The sequence below is a fragment of the Dipodomys merriami genome, unplaced genomic scaffold, assembly GCF_024711535.1.
Source record: "Dipodomys merriami isolate MVZ:Mamm:240054 unplaced genomic scaffold, mDipMer1.0.p SCAF_78, whole genome shotgun sequence".
NCBI lineage: Eukaryota > Metazoa > Chordata > Mammalia > Rodentia > Heteromyidae > Dipodomys > Dipodomys merriami.
Window position 1 is genome coordinate 4830092 of NW_027206379.1, and position 26093 is coordinate 4856184.

Below are 26093 nucleotides of genomic sequence, written 5' to 3' on the forward strand. Positions count from 1 at the left end.
CCAGCGGAGGGGTGGAGGGCCAGGACGAGATGGAGGACCAGCGGAGGGGTAGAGGACCAGGAGGGGATGGAGGACCAGGAGGAGGAGGAAGGATGGAGGATGAGGAGGAGGGACAGAGGAGGAGGAGGAGGAGGAGGAGGGGGATGGAGGATCAGGAGGAGGAGGGATGATCAGGAGGAGGGATAGAGGATGAGGAGGAGGAGGAGGGGGATGGAGGATCAGGAGGAGGAGGGATGATCAGGAGGAGGGATAGAGGATGAGGAGGAGGGATGGAGGATGAGGAGGGGAAGGGATGGAGGATTAGGAGGAGGGATGGAGGATGAGGAGGGGGATGGAGGAGAAGGAGGAGGGGTGGAAGAGTGGGAGGAGGGATGGAGGATCAGGAGGAGGGATGGAGGATCAGGAGGAGGGATGGAGGATCAGGAGGAGGAGGGATGGAGGATCAGGAGGGAGATGGAGGAGAAGGAGGAGGGGTGGAGGAGTGGGAGGAGGGATGGAGGATGAGGACACCCCAGCCCCGGGCTGGAGCGGCCCTGCGCATCTCCCTGGAGCCCAGTGGGCCCGCCCCAGGGCACTGCCAAGCCCAGCGCTGGCCTCACCGAGCACTCCTGGTGGTGGAGAGCCAGGGACCTGGTCCAACAGCACAGTCCCCGGCCGGCCTCCCGGCTCACTGGGCCTAGACAGCCAGGTGGCCCCTCTGAGCCTCGGTGTGTCCCTACCCCTAAGCACCAAGCAGGCCAACACAGGGAAAGGCAGTCTGTCCCACACGGTGCACAGGCCAGCTCTGTGCTGGCTAGGTCATCCTAAAAGGGCAGCTGTGAAGGCCGGGCCCAGGAGGCTTGCAAGGTCTGTGGGTTCTAAGCTTGGAGGTGGATGCCCAGAGCCGTGGAGCCTGGGCCTCTGGCTGCCCTGGAGGAGCAGATGTGGGGAGAGCCACTGCTCGATCTGGGATGGCCTGGGATGAGGTCGTGGGGCAGGGGTCACGCGTGGAACCGGGCCAGCATGGCCCCTGGAGGCGAGAGTCAGGGCCGATGTGACCCCTCCACGTCCTTCTGCTAGTGGTGAGACCCCAGACTCGGCCTCGCCTCCCTGACCTCCATCCCTCAGCCTCACCCCCCGGCCTCTAGCCTTGGGCACACCTTGGCAGCAAGCTGAGGGCTTCTCCGGGCCAGGCTACCCCAAGCGTCCAGAGCCTCACAGTGCCCAGCATCAGGGAGGGCCTGGCATCCCAGGACCCTGCACCCTGCCCTTGGGAACCTCTGGGACCCCCAGCCTGCGGACTTGCATTCACAGGAGACCCCATGTGGGACATAGGATAGGGGCTCTACCTGCCCGGGACCCGTGGCCCAGCTGAGGGCCTAGCCCTGGACACATCCAGAGATACTACCAGGAAGAGGCTGTGGGCTCCACTCCCTCCCTCACACCAGGAGGAGGCGCTGTGCAGCTGAGGCAGAAGCTGTGTCTCTCTGGGCCCTTCAATGGGAACGGCTCTTGGGATGGGGTGGGAAGGAAGCAGCACAGTGTGCGGGGACCCCCCCGCCCCCCGCGGCCATCTTGGGCACCCCTTCTTCTAGGACTGGCGCAGTCACACGTCATCTTCTCTCATGCCTCCTTCCCCCGCCCCCACGGTGGTCTCTTGTTGGGTGACCTTGGCTGTTCTCCCTGAACCCCCAAAGCCGAGTCTTCCGTGCCCCTTGGTCTGCGGTCCTCCTTGCTGGCCAGTGGTCTGGGGTGAGCCACAAGGGGCCGAGCAGGAAGCCTCAGATGGGGTCCCGCCCGCCTCGGGCCCACACCGGCCCGGAGCCCCCGACGAGCCTCAGACCTCCCCCCGCCCTCCCCCACCGGCCCGGCGTCCGCGCTCTGGCCTCGGGTCCAGGTGTCATGGCTACTAGCGGGGCCTCACCCCAGACTCGGTGCTGAGTGATCGAGCCAGGAAGCGCCCCTGAACCGTGTTCCTGGGGCGTCCGTGGCTCCCCACTTCGTAGGCTGGGCCTGGGGAGTCTCACCGCCAGCAAGGGGTGTCAGAGAGATCCCCACCGACATCTCCAGCCTTCTTTGCTCCCTCCTCCCCCAGGAACCCCAGACCACCCCCAAACTGCTCCACAAGCCTCGTGCTGAGCCCATAATTCTTCCCTCCTCCAGCCCTGGTCCCTCCTCCCTGCAGACTCTGCCCCAAGCCCTCCTTCTTAGGTGGCAGGGATTCACAGGTGAGTGATTGCAGCCAGCTCTCCCCAGACGCCCGCGACACTCAGTCAGGCCTGCCCGCCTGCCCAGAGCCCTGCCCTGCCCTGGGGAGCAGAGTCCGGCGCCTGGCCTCGGGGAGACAGGCAGGGGTGAGGGAGGCCGGTACAGAGGGCAGGAGGCAGAAGAATGCACAGGCACCCGGGGTCTGATGAGGCGGGGTGGGGCACATAGACGCAGCTCTCCCATCCCCCCACACCTGCACACCCCAAGCTGATGCGTACAGGTCTGGGCACTCCATTTACCCTGCACCTATTGGGGAGGGGTTTGGGCCTCTGCATTCCCTGCCCCCATTCACCTGGAGCCCAAGCCACCCTGTGCCCGCCTGGAGCCATCGGCCCAGATCCCGAGCTGCACCCTCCTGCCTGGGCATGGTGCTGACTCCTGAGGAGCCCGCCCCAGGGCCTCCCTCGGGGATCCCCCGCCCTGCAGTCCACAGGCACCGTGGGAAAGGACGTGGCCATGCACCTGGGCACCACACAGCCTCTCACGGGACCCCGGCCTGCCCGTCACACCGCCCAGCCAGCAGGGGGGACCCCACAGCCACCAGAATACCTTCAGAAGGGCACCCCAGCCTCGGGCCCCGGGCATCCTCAGCCCTGCAGAGCCTGGCACCTTGCCCCAAAGTCTTGGTGAGACCAGACATAAAGACCGAGGAGCTCCTCTCAGAAAGGGATCTAGACCAAGTGTGTGTGGGGGTGCAGGGGGGGAGGGGAGGAGGAAGGGCGCTGCCCAGCCCAGCTCCTCCTTCGGCCTGGGTGCCCTACCTCTTCTGCTGCCCTCTGTGGTCAGCCTGGTGCCAGCAGCGTCCTCAGCCGCACCTGTGGCTCTTCACTTCTCCGGCCCTGTCTGCTTAGGCAAGTCTGACGGGGGTCTGGGATGGAGGTCAGGGCCCGACCCCCCGCTCCCCGGCCCCCTGCCTGCTCCGGCCCGAGGGGCCGCCACTTGCCGGGGACCTGAGCTTGCTCTTCCTCCCTCTGCCTGATGCCGGCACACTGTGTCCCGGCCGGCCTCTCTGCTCCCTGTGTCCCCGACCGCGACACCACAGGGGCCCTGGCCAGCTACACGGCAGCCCTGGAGACCTTCCCGGCTCCGCTCCTCCACCGGCATCCTCCCGAGCAGGAGCCGTGGCGGCCCCGGGGCCTGTGCCTCAGGGCAGGCACAGAGCAGAGCCGCTCTGCTGCGCTGGACGCTGCTCCCGGAGAGCCCATGGCGGAGGTTGGCCGGCCCACGAGGAGAGGCTTGGCACGTTCCCTCACACGTGATGGCGGCTGGCCGAGGCTCCCTCTGCCATCCCCACCTCTTCCCTGCCTGGCCGGCTGCGCCCAGATTCACCTCACTGGGAAGGCCTCGCTCGCGGCCTCTGCCCGCAGTCCCGCACCGGCCGGACTGTCACGCTGACACCGGCCCGGCCGGAGCCGCAGGCAGCCAGTCAGCCGCCCGCCGCCCACCTGTCCTGCCGGGTCCGGCGTCACAGGGCCTCGGCCTTCCGGCCCGAGGCCGCCACGTGGCAGACGCCCATCCGAGCTGGGGTGCCCCGTCGGGCCCCTGGGCCTCCCCTGAGCTCTCGGGGACCCTGGGAGACTGACCGTTCCTGGGGCACGGGCTCCCCCGAGCCAGCCTGAGGTTCCTGCCCACGGGTGTCTAGGCCGCAGTCCTTGCTGAGCCTCTGTGCTCCAGGCTGCACACCAGAGACCCAGGGCCAGGACGGGAGAGATCCTCAGCCCCCTCAGAGGGGCGCGCTGGGGTCCTGGCTTCCCCAGTCCCCAGCCCCCAGGCCCCGGACGGCCCCCCGTGAAGCAGCCGGGAGTCTCCGGCACTGGCCAGGTCTCCGGCTGTCTTGCCACGCACACGCGGAGGCTGGGGGCCCTGGAGGTGATGCGTGACCGGGGCCCCCACCCCGAGGACCGAGTGAGGAGAGACCAGGCACAGGTGGGCAGGAAGGCCCGCCACCCCGAGAGGCCGAGGCCTGCACGCGTCCCTCCCCTCCCTCTGTTCCTCCTCTGCCTTCAGAGACCTCCCAGCAGGGGTCACCCCGGACCCCCGCATGCAGCACGAACCCCATCACCTGCTCTGGGTTCCTCTTCTTATAGTCTAAGTGGGAACCACGGAGGGAGCTGCACAGGCCCCCACACCCCATCTCTGCCACCCGGACCCCTGTCCACCTGCCCTCCACGATGCTCCCCGCCCTCTGCAGGACGCCCCTGTCCTCCATGGGATGCCCTCCTCCCTCCACAGGACGCCCCCTCCCTCCACAGGACGCCCCCGTCCTCCACAGGACACCCCCTCCCTCCACAGGACGCCCCCTCCCTCCACAGGACGCCCCCGTCCTCCACAGGACTCCCCCGTCCTCCACAGGACACCCCCTCCCTCCACAGGGCACCCCATCCTCCACAGGATGCCCCCCTCTCTTCACAGGACGCCCCTCCCTCCACAGGACACCCCATCCTCCACAGGATGCCCCCCCTCTCTCCACAGGACGCCCCTCCCTCCACAGGACACCCCATCCTCCACAGGATGCCCCCCTGTCCTCTATGGGACACCCCTCCCTCCACAGGACACCCCCTCCCTCCACGGGATGCCCCCCATCTCCCACCCTGAGCTTTCTCGGCCCCTTGTTCCCAGCTCTTTTCTCCCCAGCAGGACCCACCCTCAGCCCCCATGCACCACAAACCACAGTCCCAGAGCCCACATCCCAAGCCACCCCATCCCCCACGGCCAGCCCCAAGCCTGCCCTGCCCCATGTGGGCAGCGGGCGGCACGCAGAGCCTCCCTCCTGCCCCCAGGACAGCAGCCCGCAGGCAGCCTCCCTGTCCTCGGACCCCCACGCCCACCCAGGGGCCACACGGTGCTCCTTGCCCTCCGAGCTGCCCCTGAAGTCTTCTGTACCTGCTGTGTGGGCTCCTCGGGGCCAGCCCCAGCACGGTCCTCAGCTGGGCCGCTGGGGGCCGTCCCGGCCAGCCGTCCCCTCCAGGCCACAGCAAGCAGTGTGGGCTCCGGGCACCCGGGCACCTCCATCGCTCCTGGCTGCCCGGTCTGCCCGGCTCTGATTCGCCGACTGGGACTGGAGCCGGAACCTCAGTCCTCTGGGCTGTGGCCCTGACGCCCTGCCCACGGGGCTGGGCCACTTGGTCCCTGTACCCCTGCTACTGGCTCGGTCAGACTCTGGGGCAGGCGAGCTCTGGCTGACAGACCACCGGCCCAGGAGGGTGTTGCCCTGCTGGGGGGGGGAGGCGCTCCACCCTCGGGATGCTGGGCCCGGGATGGTCCGGTGGCCACTCCCCTTTGGACGCTGTGGTTTGGAGGTCTGGCTCCCCCCTCCCTGGGGCCAGCCCCGTAGACTCCCGGCACCGTCTCCTGCCCTCCTGGTCAGCTGGGGTCTCCAGACCACACTCAGCCAGGTGCTCAGGGTGGTGTCTGACTGGGGGGCCCTTAAAGCCCCTGGGAGGGCCACAGAGAGGAGCAGCGATGGTGTTACCCGTGGGCCTGAGTAAGACCCACAGGACAGAGGCATGGACACCAGGCAGGCAACCCGGGGCCGGGCACCATCGCCCGGGGAGGACGCCAGCCGGGTGACCCTCAGCCCAGCCTCCTTGCCCTGCTCCAGCCCCTGTCACAGCCAGCCCCCTAGGCCTGCGGGACCAGCATCCCCAGGCGAGGAGAGGTCCCCTGGGGCCCGGCCCGGGCCGCAGCGGGCTTGGGGTGGGGATTGGATCACTGAGGGGGTGGGGGGACAGGAAGGCCAGGGGCAGGAAGAGACCTGAGGGCAGCCCCGGGTGTGGGGTTCTGGGTGTTGGGCCCTGCTAGCCTTCAAGAAGGTCTGTGTTGGCTGAAGCTGGAGTAGAACCGAGAGGACCCCGATCAAGACACAGCAGGTGGGGGGGGGGATGAGGAGGCGCAGGGGGACACATTTCTCTTCTGGCCCCTAGTGTCCTTTTTAACCAGCTTAAACTAGATTTCTTTTGCACCCTGACCATTGCTGGTGCTCAGCTGCCTGTCCAGCGTTTGTCATAGGATAGATGCTGTCTCCAGGTGTGGGACCGGGGGTGGCGGGGGGAAGGACCTGGGGGAGCAGGTAGACATGGGGGGCAGGCTCCCCAGCTCTGCTGAGTGGCCTTGAACAAGGTCCAGCACCTCTCTGAACCTGGTTTTCTCCCCTGGCTCAAGGGACTGGGAGAAGCGGAGAGAGCAACAATAGATGGGGGGGTCAGCCGTGGCCATAGCGCCTGGGTGGCGTCACACGTGTGTGTAGGGTGTCACAGCACACTTGTGTGTGTGCTTGTGTGGTGTCTTCCTGTGTGTACGTTTGTGTGAGGTGCACAGCCTCCATAGCACGGTAGACAGCCTAGCCTTCGTCTAAGACCTGGCCCCTGCAGTGTGCCGGGGACCTGCTCACCGGCGCGGGGCAGGACTTCATTGTCCTCCGCCAGGGCCTCTCTCCTCCCTCCCTGCGCCATTGCCGGAGTCCCAGGGACCCCAGGGAGGCAGAGACTCCTGCCAGGCCACTGCCAGCCACCAGAGGCCTCCGCTGTGCGTGTGTGCCTGTGTCTATGTGCACGTGCATGTGTGTCGCGTGCCTGGCTGCACATGTGTATGTGCAGGGGGATTTTCACATGTTCATGTGTTTGAGCATGTGTGTATAGGTATTTGCATATTTCCATGCACGTGCAGGTATGCTGGTGTGTTTTCATGCATGCACATGCTTGCGCGTGTGTGCATGTGTCTAGGTATATGTGTATATATAGGTGTGTGTATGTGTGATTGCTTGGGGGCATATGTGTACTTGTGTGTATATGAGTGCACACACGTGTGTGTGTGTACATGTGTGTCACCTGTCTCTACCTGTCCTCAGGGCAAGCCCGTGCCCCCCACCGCTCTGGGGTGCCTGCGGCTAGCGGGACAACTGCCCCATGCTGGCCACGCGGGCAGAGCAGGGTCATGGCTGGACAGATGGGAGTGGCTGAGCCTCCTGTGACCAACACAGGCCCCACACGTCTCTCTTGGGCCTCAGTTTCCCATTTGCTAAGTGGCATTAGGGGCTAGGACATTGACCCCAGGCCCTCTTCTGTTCCCAGGTCACAAAGCATGCTGGGAAGGGAAGGGAGGGGGTGAGGAGGGGCCTGAGACCGACAGGGGGTCCTGTCAGGGCCTGGCGGGGCTGATGCCAGATGAGGGGCTGCCAGGGGAGCATGGGGATGTGGGAAGGTGTGGGGGATGGGAAACGTGCAGTCAGGGTCACCCCAGAGCCCGGTCCTGGCCCCGACCCTGTGTAGCAGCTGTGTCCCAGGCCAGGGCCAGGGCTAGGAGAAAGCTGGCGGCAAGCTGCACCAGCGTGACCAGGCAGCCCTGGCCCTACCCTCCGCTCAGCGCACCCCTCGGCTGAGTGACGGCACCCCACTGTCTGTCTCTGGCCAGGGAGGCCCGGGACCCAAGCGCACAAGGGATGCTGATGCACCCCAGCCTCCCCTTCCACGGACAGACAGATGGACAGCCGCAGCGGGGAACCGGCCCACGGGGCTGAGGGGGAGGAGACCCCTCCCAGAGAGAGACCAAGGCAGGCTTCCTGCAGAGCCACTCTACAGCCCGAAAGGTTGGAGAGGGAAGGGCTTGGAGGGCAGCTCGCCGGAAGATGGTGAGCCGTCAGTATCAGGGGCGGCCGCCCCGCGGCTCCTGCCAGGACCAAACCAACATGTCAGACGCCCACACCACACCTAACGAGTCCAGCACGGACCCAGAGAGAATGCTGCCCTGGCCGTCAGGCCAGCCTGCCAAGGCGCCAGGTCGGTGTTCGCTGGGCACCGGGCCCCTCGCACAGGGCTGGCCGGGCCCGCGGCTTCCAGACCAGGCTCGGTATCTGCGCAGTGAAGGGCGGCTGAGCCCGCAGGACTAGGGGGGCGGGGAGACGACACCCCAGTCCTGGAGACGCAGGGAAGGCTGAGCCAGTCGCCTGGAGGAGAGGGGCCTGGTCTGAGGCCGGGGCCCAGGAGACCGGGCCTCGTCTGCTGCCTCGCTCTCTGGCTTGCTCACACGTGCCGCACAGCTGTGCTGCGGGGAGGCTCGAGGCCACCGCAGCCCCTACCCAGACCAGGGGGTCCCTGTCTGTGGGTACCAGCGGGCACCCTGCGCCGGGCTGGGGAGCACCTACCTGAAGAGCATCTCCAGGCCCCGTTTGCTAGAGCTCCTCCTCAGAGGCAGGGAGCGGCTCCTGCTGGCAGGCCGCCCGGCGGCCCGGCCTGACCCTGGCCTGCGTCTTCAAAGGCTCCGTCCACGCAGCAGGGCCTTGTGTCTACTGCCCTGCTCTGCTCTCCTGTGCTCCCTCCTTCCCTTCCCTTCCTCCCCTTCTTCTCTTTTCTTTCCTTTATTCTTTTCTTGTCTTCCCCCTACCCCCTTCCCCTCGCCTCCTCTCTCCCCTCACTCCTCTGCCCTCTCTCTGTGTCCTTGCTCCTCACTCTGCCTTCCTGCCCTTCTTCCTCTGTGTCCCCTCTCCCAGAGTCCCTGTCTCTGTGTCCCTGCCCGTGTATGTGTGTGGCCCTCTAGTCCCTCTCACACCCCCTCCCTGTCTTCTTCCTGACTCGTGGTGTGACAAGCGTCTGTCTGTCTTGGTGTTCTATCACTGTCTCAGCCCCTCGCCCCGGCCGGCCTCTGTCCCCGGGTCCCTGGGCCCCCGTCTCTGCGGGTCCTGCTCCCCGCTCCCCGTTCCTTCCCCAGGACGCTCACCAGCTGCTTCCCTTTTGTCCCCAGCCCCCTTCTCCGCCCCTTGTCTCCTCCACCTCCACCACCTCCTCCTCCTTCCCAGACTAGTAAAAATGCCAGAGAGAAACCCTCCCGCCCGCCCGGCCAGCCGCATGGGGGCCCAGCTGGACCTCTGCGCCCTACTGGCGGGCAGCGTGGCCATCCTTCCTTCCCTCTCTCTCTTCCCCGGCCTCCCCTCTGGCTACCTCGGCAGCAGCTGCGGCCTCCCCCTCCCCTGACCACTGTCCCCTCATGGGTGCCTGGCCACTGGGTGTCCATCCTTGGCCCTCTCCCCTGGCCCGGACAGCCCGGCCCTCCTCTGCGGCCCAGACTGGCCTGCTCTATCTCCCTCTAGCCTGGGCCTCCACCTTCCTTTGTCCCTCGGCCCCTCCATCACCCACAGTCCCTCTCTCCCCTCTGGTGTCTGTGTATCCCTGTCTCAGCCTCCCTCCCTCCTGTCCCCCATCCTTCCTCCTCCCCTCCCTTCCTCTCCCTCCCCTCCCCATCCCTCTCTCCCTCCTCCTCCATTTTTCCCTTTGTTTATTCCTAGCCGCTGCCCTTGTTCTAGCCTCCAGAGGGAGGCTGGGCATCCCAGGAATCTCCCTTGGCCCCCAGTTGGAGAAGCTGCTGCCCTCCCCAGCTCTCTAAGACCCTCACAGAGCCAGGTCTTGGAGACGCAAAGCCTCTGCCACACAGATGTTTCCCTGCGTGCTAGAGACCGTGGCCCTGAGGTGGCCACGGGCACCGGGTCCGTGGGTGCCCTCACCAGCTGGGCCCCCTGCCCGGCTGGCCAAGGCCCAGGACGAGCAGCCCAGCCCATTGTTTTTCTGGTTGGGCTTAGTCACCATGACGTACTTGAGAACACTGGAGACGAGTGGCTAGACAAGAGGAAGGGCCAGTCTCACCTCACACGGTGGGCAGCCACCACAGGCAGTTCTGGGTGAGCAAGAGTACATGGAGTGGCTTTCCAAATAGTCTACTCTCACAGCCACCCGCGTGCCAGATGAGGAAACGGAGGCTCAGCCAGCAGTGCCCTGTCCTGGGTGATAGAGCCAGTGACCCGCAGGGCCATGATCACAGCCAGTAGTGCTGTGTCCTAGGTGATAGAGCCAGTGACCAGCACGGCCATGACCACAGCCAGCAGTGCTGTGTCCTAGGTGATAGAGCCAGTGACCCACAGGGCCATGATCACAGCCAGCAGTGCTGTGTCCTAGGTGATAGAGCCAGTGACCCACAGGGCCATGACCACAGCCAGCAGTGCTGTATCCTAGGTGATAGAGCCAGTGACCAGCACAGCCATGACCACAGCCAGCAGTGCTGTGTCCTAGGTCATAGAGCCAGTGACCTGCACAACAATGACCACAGCCAGCAGTGCTGTGTCCTAGGTGATAGAGCCAGTGACCAGCACAGCCATGACCACAGCCATCAGTGCCGTGTCTTGGTGATAGAGCCAGTGACCAGCACGGCCATGACCACAGCCAGCAGTGCTGTGTCCTAGGTGATAGAGCCAGTGACCAGCACGGCCATGACCACAGCCAGCAGTGCTGTGTCCTAGGTCATAGAGCCAGTGAACAGCACGGCCATGACCACAGCCAGCAGTGCTGTGTCCTAGGTGATAGAGCCAGTGACCCATATAGCTATGACCACAGCCAGCAATGCCGTGTCCTAGGTGATAGAGCCAGTGACCTGCACAACAATGACCACAGCCAGCAGTGCTGTGTCCTAGGTGATAGAGCCTGTGACCCGCATAGCTATGACCACAGCCAGCAATGCTGTGTCCTAGGTGATAGAGCCAGTGACCAGCACGGCCATGACCACAGCCAGCAGTGCTGTGTCCTAGGTCATAGAGCCAGTGACCTGCACAACAATGACCACAGCCAGCAGTGCTGTGTCCTAGGTGATAGAGCCAGTGACCAGCACGGCCATGACCACAGCCAGCAGTGCTGTGTCCTAGGTCATAGAGCCAGTGACCAGCACGGCCATGACCACAGGCATCAGTGCTGTGTCCTAGGTGATAGAGCCAGTGACCTGCACAACAATGACCACAGCCAGCAGTGCTGTGTCCTAGGTCATAGAGCCAGTGACCAGCACGGCCATGACCACAGCCAGCAGTGCCGTGTCCTAGGTGATAGAGCCAGTGACCAGCACGGCCATGACCGCAGCCAGCAGTGCCGTGTCTTAGGTCATAGAGCCAGTGACCAGCACGGCCATGACCACAGCCAGCAGTGCTGTGTCTTAGGTCATAGAGCCAGTGACCAGCACGGCCATGACCACAGGCATCAGTGCTGTGTCCTAGGTCATAGAGCCAGTCACCAGCACAGCCATGACCACAGCCAGCAGTGCTGTGTCCTAGGTCATAGAGCCAGTGACCAGCACGGCCATGACCACAGCCAGCAGTGCTGTGTCCTAGGTCATAGAGCCAGTGACCAGCACGGCCATGACCACAGCCAGCAGTGCTGTGTCCTAGGTCATAGAGCCAGTGACCAGCACGGCGATGACCACAGCCAGCAGTGCCGTGTCCTAGGTGATAGAGCCAATGACCAGCACGGCCATGACCACAGCCAGCAGTGCTGTGTCTTAGGTGATAGAGCCAGTGACCAGCACGGCCATGACCACAAACAGCAGTGCTGTGTCCTAGGTGATACAGCCAGTGACCAGCACGGCCATGACCACAGCCAGCAGTGCTGTGTCCTAGGTCATAGAGCCAGTGACCAGCACGGCCATGACCACAGCCAGCAGTGCTGTGTCCTAGGTGATAGACCCAGTGACCAGCACGGCCATGACCACAGCCACCAGTGCTGTGTCCTAGGTGATAGAGCCAGTGATCCCCACAGCTATGACCACAGCCATCAGTGCTGTGTCCTAGGTCATAGAGCCAGTGACCAGCACGGCCATGACCACAGCCAGCAGTGCTGTGTCCTAGGTCATAGAGCCAGTGACCAGCACGGCCATGACCACAGCCAGCAGCACTGTGTCCTAGGTGATAGAGCCAGTGACTAGCACGGCCATGACCACAGCCAGCAGTGCTGTATCCTAGGTGATAGAGCCAGTGACCCATATAGCTATGACCACAGCCAGCAATGCCGTGTCCTAGGTGATAGAGCCAGTGACCTGCACAACAATGACCACAGCCAGCAGTGCTGTGTCCTAGGTGATAGAGCCTGTGACCCGCATAGCTATGACCACAGCCAGCAATGCTGTGTCCTAGGTGATAGAGCCAGTGACCTGCACAACAATGACCACAGCCAGCAGTGCTGTGTCCTAGGTCATAGAGCCAGTGACCTGCACAACAATGACCACAGCCAGCAGTGCTGTGTCCTAGGTGATAGAGCCAGTGACCCACAGGGCCATGACCACAGCCAGCAGTGCCGTGTCCTAGGTGATAGAGCCAGTGACCAGCACGGCCATGACCACAGCCAGCAGTGCCGTGTCCTAGGTGATAGAGCCAGTGACCAGCATGGCCATGACCACAGCCAGCAGTGCCGTGTCCTAGGTGATAGAGCCAGTGACCAGCACGGCCATGACCACAGCCAGCAGCGCCGTGTCCTAGGTGATAGAGCCAGTGACCAGCACGGCCATGACCACAGCCAGCAGTGCCGTGTCCTAGGTGATAGAGCCAGTGACCAGCATGGCCATAACCACAGCCAGCAGTGCTGTGTCCTAGGTCATAGAGCCAGTGACCAGCACGGCCATGACCACAGGCATCAGTGCTGTGTCCTAGGTGATAGAGCCAGTGACCAGCACGGCCATGACCACAGCCAGCAGTGCTGTGTCCTAGGTGATAGAGCCAGTGACCAGCACGGCCATGACCACAGCCAGCAGTGCTGTGTCCTAGGTGATAGAGCCAGTGACCCATATAGCTATGACCACAGCCAGCAGTGCTGTGTCTTAGGTGTAAGAGCCAGTGACCTGCACAACAATGACCACAGCCAGCAGTGCTGTGTCCTAGGTGATAGAGCCTGTGACCCGCATAGCTATGACCACAGCCAGCAATGCTGTGTCCTAGGTGATAGAGCTAGTGACCAGCACGGCCATGACCACAGCCAGCAGTGCTGTGTCCTAGGTCATAGAGCCAATGACCTGCACAACAATGACCACAGCCAGCAGTGCTGTGTCCTAGGTCATAGAGCCAGTGACCAGCACAGCCATGACCACAGCCAGCAGTGCCGTGTCCTAGGTGATAGAGCCAGTGACCAGCATGGCCATGACCACAGGCATCAGTGCTGTGTCCTAGGTGATAGAGCCAGTGACCAGCACGGCCATGACCACAGCCAGCATTCTGTATCCTAGCTGATAGAGCCAGTGACCCACATAGCTATGACCACAGCCAGCAATGCCGTGTCCTAGGTGATAGAGCCAGTGACCTGCACAACAATGACCACAGCCAGCAGTGCCGTGTCCTAGGTCATAGAGCCAGTGACCAGCACGGCCATGACCACAGCCAGCAGTGCTGTGTCCTAGATGATAGAGCTAGTGACCAGCACGGCCATGACCACAACTAGCAGTGCTGTGTCCTAGGTGATAGAGCCAGTGACCCACAGGGTCAGGACCATAGCCAGCAGCACTGTGTCCTAGGTCATAAAGCCAGTGACCTGCACAGCCATAACCACAGCCAGCAGTGCTGTGTCCTAGGTGATAGAGCCAGTGACCTGCACAACAATGACCACAGCCAGCAGTGCCGTGTCCTAGGTCATAGAGCCAGTGACCAGCACGGCCATGACCACAGCCAGCAGTGCTGTGTCCTAGGTCATAGAGCCAGTGACCAGCACGGCCATGACCACAACCAGCAGTGCTGTGTCCTAGGTCATAGAGCCAGTGACCCATAGGGTCAGGACCATAGCCAGCAGCACTGTGTCCTAGGTCATAAAGCCAGTGGCCTGCACAGCCATAACCACAGCCAGCAGTGCTGTGTCCTAGGTGATAGAGCCTGTGACCCGCATAGCTATGACCACAGCCAGCAATGCTGTGTCCTAGGTGATAGAGCCAGTGACCAGCACGGCCATGGCCACAGCCAGCAGTGCTGTGTCCTAGGTCATAGAGCCAGTGATCCCCACAGCTATGACCACAGCCATCAGTGCTGTGTCCTAGGTGATAGAGCCAGTGACCAGCACGGCCATGACCACAGCCATCAGTGCTGTGTCCTAGGTCATAGAGCCAGTGACCAGCACGGCCATGACCACAGCCAGCAGTGCTGTGTCCTAGGTCATAGAGCCAGTGATTCCCACAGCTATGACCAAAACCAGCAGTGCTGTATCCTAGGTAATAGAGCCAGTGACCAGCACGGCCATGACCACAGCCAGCAGTGTTGTGTCCTAGGTGATAGAGCCAGTGACCAGCACGGCCATGACCACAGCCAGCAGTGCTGTGTCCTAGGTGATAGAGCCAGTGACCCACAGGGCCATGACCACAGCCAGCAGTGCCGTGTCCTAGGTGATAGAGCCAGTGACCAGCACAGCCATGACCACAGCCAGCAGTGCTGTGTCTTAGGTGATAGAGCCAGTGACCAGCACGGCCATGACCACAGCCAGCAGTGCTGTGTCCTAGGTCATAGAGCCAGTGACCAGCACGGCCATGACCACAGCCAGCAGCGCTGTGTCCTAGGTGATAGAGCCAGTGAACAGCACGGCCATGACCACAGCCAGCAGTGCTGTGTCCTAGGTGATAGAGCCAGTGACCAGCACGGCCATGACCACAGCCAGCAGTGCTGTGTCCTAGGTGATAGAGCCAGTGACCAGCACGGCCATGACCACAGCCATCAGTGCTGTGTCCTAGGTGATAGAGCCAGTGATCCCCACAGCTATGACCACAGCCATCAGTGCTGTGTCCTAGGTCATAGAGCCAGTGACCAGCACGGCCATGACCACAGCCAGCAGCGCTGTGTCCTAGGTCATAGAGCCAGTGACCAGCACGGCCATGACCACAGCCAGCAGTGCTGTGTCCTAGGTGATAGAGCCAGTGACCCATATAGCTATGACCACAGCCAGCAATGCCGTGTCCTAGGTGATAGAGCCAGTGACCTGCACAACAATGACCACAGCCAGCAGTGCTGTGTCCTAGGTGATAGAGCCTGTGACCCGCATAGCTATGACCACAGCCAGCAATGCTGTGTCCTAGGTGATAGAGCCAGTGACCAGCACGGCCATGACCACAGCCAGCAGTGCTGTGTCCTAGGTCATAGAGCCAGTGACCTGCACAACAATGACCACAGCCAGCAGTGCTGTGTCCTAGGTGATAGAGCCAGTGACCAGCACAGCCATGACCACAGCCAGCAGTGCCGTGTCCTAGGTCATAGAGCCAGTGACCAGCACGGCCATGACCACAGCCAGCAGCGCTGTGTCCTAGGTCATAGAGCCAGTGACCTGCACAGCCAGGACCACAGACGGGTCCACTGACTGCAGGCAACCCTAGCCCTGCCCACGCACTTCTCTGTGTGCAGCCAGCCAGGCCCCTGCTACCTCCTCTCCTGCGTGCGGTCCATGGCACCTTCTGGTGAGTATGACTGGTCAGGCCCAGAAGTCAGGGCCATCCAGAGCCACCTGGGGAAGTGCTAGAGGGGCTGCGAGTGAGGCTACCTGACAGAGGAGCGGCAAGCACACCTCCCCATGGCAGAGGTGGCAACAACAACACAGAAAACTCAGGTGCACAGCTCAGATCAGAGTCTGCACCCCGTCTTCCCCTTACAGCCAGGCTGAGCCTGGGGCTGGTTTTCCCGGGATGCTGATAGTATCTCCCCTTCCCTCTGAGCCCTCCAACAGGAGCCGGGAAACGCTGCTTGCCCACCGTTCATCCCAGCACCACAGGGCTGTGGAGAGGCCTCTGGATTCTGGGGAAATGACGTGAGGAGGCAGGGGTCCCCAGGGCAAGCCCACAGCCCGCGGATCACGCAGAGGACCCAGGGGAAGACAGCCTGGCACCATCTGCATCTTGGCATGCCATCCCCTGATCGCCTGCTCCCAGCCCAGCCACGGCTCACCAGGAGTAAAATGCCCGGTTCAGATGAAGGAAGAATGTTCCCACAAGGAGAAGGCCACCTCGCGATGGCGAGAGCTCCCTGTCACCGCAGCAAGGCCCAGTCAGAGAGCTTGACAGGACAAGTCGGGGGGCAAGATTCATGGCTTTGAAACTAGATGCTTCCTAGTACATACAGTAGCAGTGTTTGATGCCGACTATGTTATTATTTATCCATCTATCCTTTCATCTTCCCATCCATCCACCCATCCATCCATTTACTCATCCATCCTGCCATATTCCCATCCATCCATCCATCCATCTACCCACCTATGCATCAGTCCACCCTCCACCCTCCCATCCATCCATCCACCCTCCCATCCATCCATCCATCCATCTGCTCATCATACATCTATCGTCTACTCATCCATTTATCCATTCACCCATCTATCTCTCCATCCATCCACCCATCCCTCCATCTCTTCTTCCATCATCCATCCACCCATCTATTCATCCATATATGCATCCACCCATCTATCCACCTACCCATTCACCAATCCACTCATTTATCCATTCATCCATCCATCCATCATTCATCTACCATCCATCTATTCTTCCATTTACCCATCCATCCATCATCCATCCACTCATCTATCTGCTAGCTACCCATCCATCCATCCATTCATCTGTCCATTGTCCATCCACACACATCCATCCATCATCTATGTATGTATTCATCCATCCATCCACCCATTCATCGATCTACACATTCATCCATCCACCCACCCATCCATCTATCCATCCATTATCCACCCACCCATCCATCCACTTATCCATCCATCCACTCATGCATCTGTCATCTACCCATCCATCATCCACCCACCCACCCATCTGTCTATCCACTCATACATCCTTCATCCATTTACTACCTACCCAGCCATCCTCCTTCCCATCCATTCATCCTTTCATCTATTCATCCATCCATCTATGCCTCTTTCCTTCCCCTCATCCATCCATCTTCTCCCAATTATAGATTTTTTGTGTACCTTTTGTCAACCCATCCATTCTTCAACACACCTCTCAACCCACTTATCTATATAAACACCACACTGCATTCTCCAGGTCAGTTCAGGCAGCCACCCATACACATACATCCATGTCCCCTTGTTCCCTTTACACTTTTCCATTGAGCAAGTAGACAGCCATCAACTCATGCATTGGCCTGTCTGTCCATCTGCCCATTCCCCTCCATTTGTCCAAATGTTTTCATACCAGAAAACACTTAGAAGAAGTGCGCGTCAAGCCATCCAGCAGTTTGGGACACTATAACCACTTGTTACATGCTAGTTACTACTCTCTATATGTTCAACCAGCAATCTTCGTGTCTGTTTGCATAACTAAGGTAATTTCTTTAGTATAAACTTTTATCTCCAAACATTTTTCTGTCTTTATTTTCGCTCATTTGCTCAAATGTTCTGTTTATCCATATCACTCATATATCCATTTCTGAACCTGCCAGTTTATCCATCATCGTGTGTCCCATCTTCCCACAAGGCCAGCCACGTATCCAATTGTGCTCACACACCTGTGTACATATAGTCACCCAAGCGAGTCTGTAATTCAGATAGTTATTGGGCAGTCAGCCCTCATTGTTTACATTTCCCACCCATCCATTTTCTCCTCCAACTAGGTCCTCCTATTATTTACTTAATCACATATTTGTCTACCAATCCTTATAACTATAGCAACACATTTGTAATCACTTCCAAGTGCTTTCCTGTGTGTGTGTGTGTGTGTGTGTGTGTGTGTGTGTGTGTGTGTGTGTGTGTGTGTGTGTGTGTGTGTGTATGGTGCTTGTTTTTGGGCTTGAACTCAGGGCCTTGGGCTCTTGCTTAACTTTTTCACTCAAGGTTAGTGCTCTACCAATTGAGCCACAGCTCTACTTGTGGCTTTTTTTTTTTTGGTGGTTAATTGGAGATAAAAGTCTCACCACCTTTGCTGTACCAGCTGGTTTTGAACCACAACACTCAAACTCAGCCTTCTGAGAAGCTAGGGTTACAGGTGTGAGCCACCAGTGCTGGGGGTTCATCAAGACAAGTTTCCACTTTCACAGTCCTGACATTTCAGTGGAAACAAACAAACAAGTAAACATATTAGGGGATGGTAAATAGTACAGAAAACATTAATCAGGGTGAAGGGATGTAGAACTCTGCAGGCTTTGCAGTGCTGATACTCTGTGTATAACAGTCACAGAAAGTCCCTGGGGAAGCAATAAGCAATTGCTTATTTTGCAAGACAGAGATGAAACCGTGACAGAGAGACAGAGATAGAGACACATGCCCAGATTTCCAGGAACAAAACATGAAAGTTCTGATTGAAAGCTACCCATCTCTTTGACAGTTCATCCAGAAAAATTAATCCACAAATAGATTCATTGTCTATTCATTTCCCATTTATTTATCTAGTGTTATATTTGCCTATTTGTATACCTGTCGATTTGTGTGTGCATTATTTTATGTATTCATTCTTGATAGACTTCTATTAAATTATCCAGTCATTTATCTGTCTATATTCCACCCATCTACTCCTCCACTGTCCATTCAGCTCATGTGTCCATCTTCTGACCCATTTCATCTATTCATTGCTACACCTACTCATCCTCCATCCATCCACACATAAATTTATTCATATTTTGGTGCTCCCGCTGATTCATCTATTTGGGTTTATCAGCAGCGGGGCTACACAGGTACATTGTGTATACTCAGTTGAATATATAAATATAATTATAGTAGAAAATGTGATAATTGTGTGTTCAGCTGACTAAAGCTATCACTCATTCTGATATGTTTATATCTTTACCAGAATCCTTGTTGGAGATTTTAAGTACCTTACCTACTTTTCCCTATCCATCCATTTGTTCACTTACCAACCAACCAATCAACTGTCCATCTATTTTTCATCTATCCATTGGTACATATCTATCTACCCATCCATCTCTTCCATCCATCTATCCATCTACCTACCCATCCATCTATCCATCAATCTGTCCATTGATATGTCTACTCATCTACCTATCTATCCATTCATCCATCCATCCACCCACCTATCCATCCATCCATCCATATACCCATCCATCCATCTATCCATCTATCCAGCCAGCCAGCCAGCCAGCCACCTATCCATCTATCAATCCATCAATTTGCCCATCCATCCCTTCATGAATTTGTTTATGGTTTTTCTCTACAAGCTTGTGAACAGAGCAGCATCTAGGGAAAGGCGCAGTGAGTGGTGGGGGTGGGGTGGGGTGGTAGGTGGAGGAGGCCAGAGAGGCTCTGTGGCTTCTGACAGAGACATGTCTGATTCAGAGCGGGAGAACTCCGAATGTCCCACATGCTTACGAAGGTCAAGCGAGCCAGAACCAAGGCTGTGGCAAGGGCGGCGGTGTTCGTGATGAAGCCCCGTGTTGGGTTGTGGCTGGGGCCAGCATTCAAGGGCTTCTTCCCAGATTCTTCTTGAATGAACTGGCTATCTCCCTCGGTCTCAAGTCCCACTGGCGCCTGGAGGAGGAAGAGGAGCTGGCGGTGGAGGAGGAGGAGGAAGGAATGCCAGAGCAGGGAGAGAAGCAGAGCACAGAGGCTGACTGGGCCGGAAGGGAGGTCCCGTCTGCCTTCAGGGAGGCATGTCACATCCAGGAAGGAGCAATAAGCGGGGAGGAGGGCTCTGCTCCCCCTGGGTGGCATCTGCGGACCCACTGCCCAGGAAGGGGCCTCCATTGCCCAGTCTTCACCCCTGGCCGCTGGCAACGCTGCCGCTCTCGGGGCAGAAGAGTATAAAACTCTCCCGGCTCGGGGGAGAGGAGTGTGGAACTCACCCTGCTCTGAGGTAGCATCTACATAAGTGACATGTTCTAGTGAAATCCCCTGGATAACTGACTGAGTCTGAAAGAAAAGGGAGAGGGAAGGAAAGAGCTAAGAGAGAGAGAGACAGAGAGAGAGGGAGAGGGAGAGAGAGGGAGAGAGAGGGAGAGAGAGAGAGAGGGAGGGAGAGAGAGAGGGAGAGAGGGAGAGGGAGAGAGAGGGAGGGAGAGAGAGAGGGAGAGAGAGGGAGAGAGGGAGAGAGAGGGAGGGAGAGAGAGAGGGAGAGAGAGAGAGAGAGAGAGAGAAAGAGAGGGAGAGAGAGGGAGAGAGAGGGAAGGAGAGAGAGAGAGGGGGAGAGGGAGAGAGAGAGAGAACTCAACCTACCCAGGCAGATAGGGTCTCCCAGAAACGTCAATTGTCTTGTGTGTGTGTGTGTGTGTGTGTGTGTGTGTGTGTGTGTGTGTACGCGCGCACGCACACACGTGTGTATGTATGTGTGCACATACATGTGTATTGTGTACCTATGTCTGTCTCCATACCTAACGGCCAATCCCATCACAAGAAGGACCTGGGGGCGGGCATCCTCCCTCCCTGACCCTCGCCCACTTCCCAGCGTGGAGGAGGTCAGCCCATGGAGCTCAGGCAGGCCTGAACTGGCCCCCAAAGGGCCAGGGGTTTTGTGTCCCACCCACCTCCCCTGGCCAGGGCTCCGTCCACTGACTGCCTACACCCAACGTCGCCCTCGGGTGCCCCCAGGTGTGAGGGGCACGGGCCAGGCTGGAGAGAACTTGATCCCGACTAAAGGACTCTGGATGCTCCCGGGGGACACCACCATCCAGTTCCCCCCAGACAGGCCCTGACTCTGCCCACCTCGGGTCAGCTGGGAACCCGAGGCCCACTTCCCCACAGAGGGAGTGCCAGGAGGCCAGAGCCACGTCCCCCTTCTGCTGGGAGCCCCGGGTGCTTGAGCAGCTCCCGGGGGCACCCCCCCAAACCCCACGAAGAACACAGGGTGAGTGTCCTCTGGGAGTTACTGCAGACGGACTCATGAGAGACAGCCCAGTCTGCCCCCCGCCCCCGGGTCCCGGCAGCCACCCGAGCTCACAGGGGCTGGCTCTGCCTCTCCAGAGCAAGGAGGCAAATCCACCGCACACCAGCGGGTTCTGGGCCGGCTTCCCTGGAGTTTCCCCTCCCTGCCCCCAGCTTAGAAAGCCGCCAAGGGCACAGCCCACAGAGATTGGAGATGGGGAAACTGAGGCCCCAGTGGGGCAGGCCTCCTCGCCAGCCCCAGGAAGCACTGGCCGTGGATGCAGGGTGTGCCCCCAGAGCCCGCCGGAGCCCTCTCCAGCCTGCTGCCCCAGAGTAAGCGCTCCACAAAGACGAGGCCCCAGGCCAAGTTCTGGGGAAGCTGAGGCAGAGGCTGCCTGCTGGGGCCAGAGGAGAGGGAGACTTAGCACGCCACCTGGCCAGCACCGCCCGTGCTGGGCCACCTGTCCCCAAACCCTCCCAGTGCCACCTGGAGCCATGGGGTTGGGGGTCCCGGCCGGGGTGGTGCTAGATCACGCGGCGTGTGCAAGAGTCTACCCGGCCTCCCTCCCCAGCAACCCCCCACCCCCCGAGGCACCAGGACTCAGTCCCTCGTGGAAGGAGGGGGAGTCCACAGACAGGGTTTGCACTGCAGACTTCACTCAGAGGCTCAGGCAAAGCCGCGCCCAGCCTGTGCCAGGGCTAGCTCTGTCCCCAGGCCTGTGCAGGGGCCTGTGCGGCTGAGCATCTGGGCAGGGAAACAGCGCCTCCCCTAGGAACCTTCTGCCGCTGGCAGCCAGGAGCCCCGGGCTGGGCAGGGCTGAGGGGACGGGGAGCCGGGGGCTCCTGTGTGTTCTGAGATCCTCGCTACAGCGCCCCAGTGTCCTGGTCTATGTGGCATAGGAAGTCTCTGCCCGGGCGGGGCTGGTCCTCCCGGGGACCCCCGGGGGCTTCCCAGGCCCTGCACCTCCCCCTGGGTGTCCGGGCCCCTCTGGGGGCTTCCCAGGCCCTGTACCTCCCCCCATGGACATCGGGGACCCTCTGGGGCTTCCCAGGCCCTGCACTTCCCCCAGGGCACCAGGGACTTCTCCCTGGGTGGACAGTCCCCTGTTCCCTGAGTTGGCCTGGAAAGGGGGAGCCCTGCCCTGTGTCTCAGTTTCATTCTGAAAGGTGAGCACCACGCGCTCCCTCGGGATGCAGTGAGCAGGACGTCCTGGGGGGCGGGGGGGGGGAGGGCCTTCAATCCTCCTGGGGCCCAAGGAGTATCCAGTGCACTGCCAGCAGGCGTTTCTGATGGACGGGCACAGGTGCCCCCCCCACCCCGCCCTCCCCGAACTGCGCCAGGATGCCTGAGGCTCAGCCGTGCCGCCGGATCGCAGCAGCCTCGGCCATGCCCGACAGCTGGGGGGAGCGGGGGGGGGGGGCCAAGGAAGGGCCAAGGAGCGGTCAGGCCTCGCCGTGCCCTTCTAAGGGCATGGGGGCGAGAGTGCCCAGGGCAGGGCTGGGGCGACGCCGGCGCGAGGACACTGGGAGCAGCTGTCGCCTGCCCGTCCTTCTCCATGGACCAGCAGCTTGTGTCCTCCCCTGGCACAGGCCTGGGCGGGGCTCCTCGCGGCCCTCCTCGACCTCGCACGCGTCCTGTGCCCCCCACGCCCAGGATCCCCTCGGAGGACAGCGTGGCCCCGAAGGCCCAGACCCCGGCCAGTCCCAGCGCGTCTGTTTTTCCTCCGTGCCCTCGTCCCTTCACAGAGAGGCCTCCGTGTGTGCGTTGTGACAGGAAAGCATCTTCCTGGCCGGGCATCCCTGCCCCCTGCCCCCTGCCCCCTGCCCCCTGCCCCCTGCCCCCTGCCCCCTGCCCCTGCCCCCTGCCCCCTGCCCCCTGCCCCTGCCCGGGAGCCGGGGCAGGCATCCACTCTGCCAGGACGCAGGGCCTGGGACATGGCAGGAGCCGTTCACAGGAGCCCTGCGGCCCCTTTCCCGCAGTGTCTCTCGCCCACTTCTCACCCCGGTTCACTTTCTTCCTACGGCACCTCTTGGCTGCAGAGCCCTGTCCTGGCCTCGAGCCCCGCCGGGGAGTGCCCCAGTCTCCCCCTCACTCCGCGAGGCCCTGCCTGTACCCCAGCGTGCACGGCCTCGGCCTCGTTCTGAGATCCGGTCTGGCCCTGACGCCTGCAGATGAGGTCCCCCTCCTCCAAGAGGGCCCAAGTGAACAGCTTAGGGACCAGGGCCGCTGGGTGGGGAGGGAGGCGGCTGCAGGAGGGGGCAGGGGCCGCTCCAGACCCGCCTGCTCATTGGGGCTCCATGCTCCTCCACCAGCACCTCCATGGGACAGCCGTCAGCCCCTCCCAGCCCTGGGTTTGGATCCTACAAGCTCATGGGGGACCAGGCCTCACTCGGCCGCAGTGAACTGAGGAGACAGCCGTGCGTGGCCACCCCTGCCGCCCCCGCCACCCGCCAACCAGGCCCCCCTCGGGGCAGGCCCCCGTGACCCCTCGGAGCACAGCTTCACCCTCAGCACTGGCCATGGTGGACAGGTGGCCCTTGCTGCTTGCTTCTTGTCCCTCCCCCGCCCCATTCCCCCACAGCCCACGGCCCCTGGCCCACAGGACGGTCGGGTCTCCACTGCACCCCACCCAACAGGGAAGCTTTGGGGAGCCAGCCCTTCCCCGCAGCCCCTCAGACAGGTCTGGCATGGGATCCCAGCACCCCGCCCCACCCAGAACACCAGGCTCCCACTCTTCTGGTCCAAGACATGGCGCCCACCAGGCTCCTGGGCTGGGCCTTGCTGAGGTGGAGCCAAGGATGCTCACCCTGCGGAGTCTTCAGGCAGCAGCTCCTCGCGCTCCTCGGATCCCAGGTCTCCCGCAGCCTCCGCCATGGGCCTGATGTGGGTGCGGCTGGGTGCAGTGCAGGCGTGTGGCAGGGTGTGTGTGTGTGTGTGTGTGTGTGTGTGTGTGTGTGTGTGTGTGTGTGTGTGTGTGTGTGTGTGTGTGTGCGCACCCTGCGTGCCGGCCCCTGGGCACTTCCCCCTGGCTGGCCCGAGCCCCCGCCCCACCGGTTTCACTTCCCCTTCCAGTGGCAGGTTGAGGTTTGGGACCTATCAGGGCCTGGGGTCGATGTTGTTTTTTAATCCGTTGCTACAAGAAAAGAGAAGAGGCTGGGGGCGGGGGAGGGGGTGAGGGTTGTGGGGGGGGAAGTCACCCAAACCCCAACCGCTCGCCAGGAAGTGTTGAGTAAACTGCGCTCGGAGGTGACAGCGCGGGAGCGGGGTGGCGGGTCAGGAAGCCCCCACAGCCCTGCGGGAGGGCGGAGGGGGCACCTGGTGTGCAGAGGCTGAGGGGCCGTGGCCCAGGCGCTTGTAGGATTCAAACCCAGGGCCGGAGGAGCTGGCACCGGTCACGGGGCGGAGGGTGAGGGGGGCAGGGCATGGCCTGAACGGCTGTGTAGAGAGTGGGAGACCCAAGCCCCCAGCCCCGCCAGGCCCCCCACCAGTGGGCCTGGTCTCCAAGGCGCCCACTGAGCCCGCCTGGATGCCCGCAGGACTGGGCGGAGCCGTTCTCATCGCCTCTCGATCATGGCCGCGAGCACCCTGACACACGCTCCGCCCGCCCTCCAGGCCTGGGGCTGGTGACCCCCTCTGCCCCCTGCACCCCTGCCCCGTCTGAGCTGACACAGCGACTGCCCCCCTCCCGCTGCCCTCCCTCCCCCACGGTCCTGCCCACCCAGCTTCTGCCAGCCTCATGCTCTAGAATTGACCGGGCAGGGGTCAGCGTCTGTGCTGCTCCATCCTCAGAAGGGGCAGAGCCAGCGTGACAGCCAGCCAGAGGAGTGAGGTGTCTCCGTGCTGCAGAAACCTAACTGAGCGGCTGCCTTGCGGAGGTGCCAGGACAAAGAGGAGCAGGAGGGGAGGGGGGCGGGGGATTCAGAGAGGGAAGAAGGGCCCACAAAGCATCACTGATCAGGAGGAAGATGGGGTGCCCCTCCCCACCCCACACACCGCAAAGGAGGAACAAAGCCGTCAGCAGAGACACTTGCAGGGCCGGAGCCCAGTGGCTTCCCCTCCAGCCAGCCCCTTGGGGAGTCTTGAACCTGGCACGCTCAGGTCCCCAGCCCTTCTTTGGTTGGGATCATACATGGCACGTGGCAGAGCCCCATGGCTTTGGTGATGTCTTCCCCATCGTGGGGCCTCCTGGCAGGTCCTCCTGCTGGTCGGCGGGCTGCTTCCCAGCCCCTGTCTCCTCCAGACCTTCCCTGGGTCTGTCAAGGCGCGGGAGGGTGAGGTCCCTCTCTGGCCGCCCTTGCATGATGTGTTTAGAATGAGGCCCTCGGGGCTCGGGGGAGACGCGGCCCTCCGCCCCACGGGGTTGAGGGACAGGACCCTCAGAGGCAACGGGGACCCCCATGGATCCCTGAAACCCTACCACGTGTTTAGTTATCAGCTCCACTCCCCGCTGGCAGGGAGTGTGGCCTAGAGAGGGCATGGCAAGCAGGAAGCCTTCCCGCTGGCTTCCCGAAGCCTCTCAGGCTCTGCACACACACACACACGTGCACACACGTGCAGCGGCAGTGCAGACCTGAAGCCCCGACGTGGCTGCCTGGTCCGCTCCCGACTCCCTCTGAGATGGAAGGCTTTGCCCGCTCCACGCTCTGGCCAGACCCCATCCAGCCCTTGAGAGGGTGCCCGTCCCGTCTGCCCAGGCGGGGGAAGAGGCTGACCCCTTCTGTCACGTGCTGGAGTTGGACCCCATCCTCATGGTACGCCTTCTGAGGAAAACCGGGCAATGAGGGGCCCGCGGGGAGGAGGGGCCCGGGTCACTATGACGGTGTCCTTGTGGAAAGAGGAAATGAGCCAGACCAGGAGAATGCCACGTGAAGACCAGGCAGGGGTCAGGTGGCGTTTCTACCAGACAAGGATCACCAGCAACTGTAGAGCTAGCTGGCCGGGCCCTGGACAGATTGCCCCCAACAGCCTCCAGAACCAGCACCGGCCTCCTACCCTGGGGCCTCGGGCCTCCGGCCTCTGTGCCGAGAGAGACTAACCTCTATGACCAGGCTTCCAGCGCCTCACCACCCCTGCCCGCACGTGTCCAGCCAGCGCCTCGGACGGGGAGACCTCCCTGTCCCCAGGACAAGCAGGGGTGAAACCCCTGGCCAGCCCCGCGGTGTGACTTAGTTTTGCAATTCGTATAAAAGAAAGATCATGAAGGGATGACATTGTCCAAAAAGAAAAGGAATGTGCTCATTATCTGACATAGGTAACTTTAACCCCTCTGTACGTCACCTTTATAA

The 26093-nt window shown here is 61.3% G+C and overlaps 1 protein-coding gene across 3 annotated transcripts in view; it reads right to left on the minus strand.

The window, feature by feature from the left end:
* Positions 1-23810, minus strand: part of Lsp1 (lymphocyte specific protein 1) — a 39792-nt gene extending 15982 nt beyond the window's left edge. Inside the window, exon 1 of one of the 3 annotated variants that reach the window (XM_070009751.1) lies at positions 23615-23810. In XM_070009751.1, coding sequence (XP_069865852.1) covers positions 23615-23682 — 68 coding nt within the window. In that variant the 5' untranslated portion in view covers positions 23683-23810. Of the gene's footprint in view, positions 1-8386; positions 8575-23614 lie in introns of those variants that run through there. The other 2 variants (XM_070009754.1, XM_070009753.1) reach the window with 2 other exon arrangements.
* Between the last annotated feature and the right edge of the window lie 2283 nt (positions 23811-26093).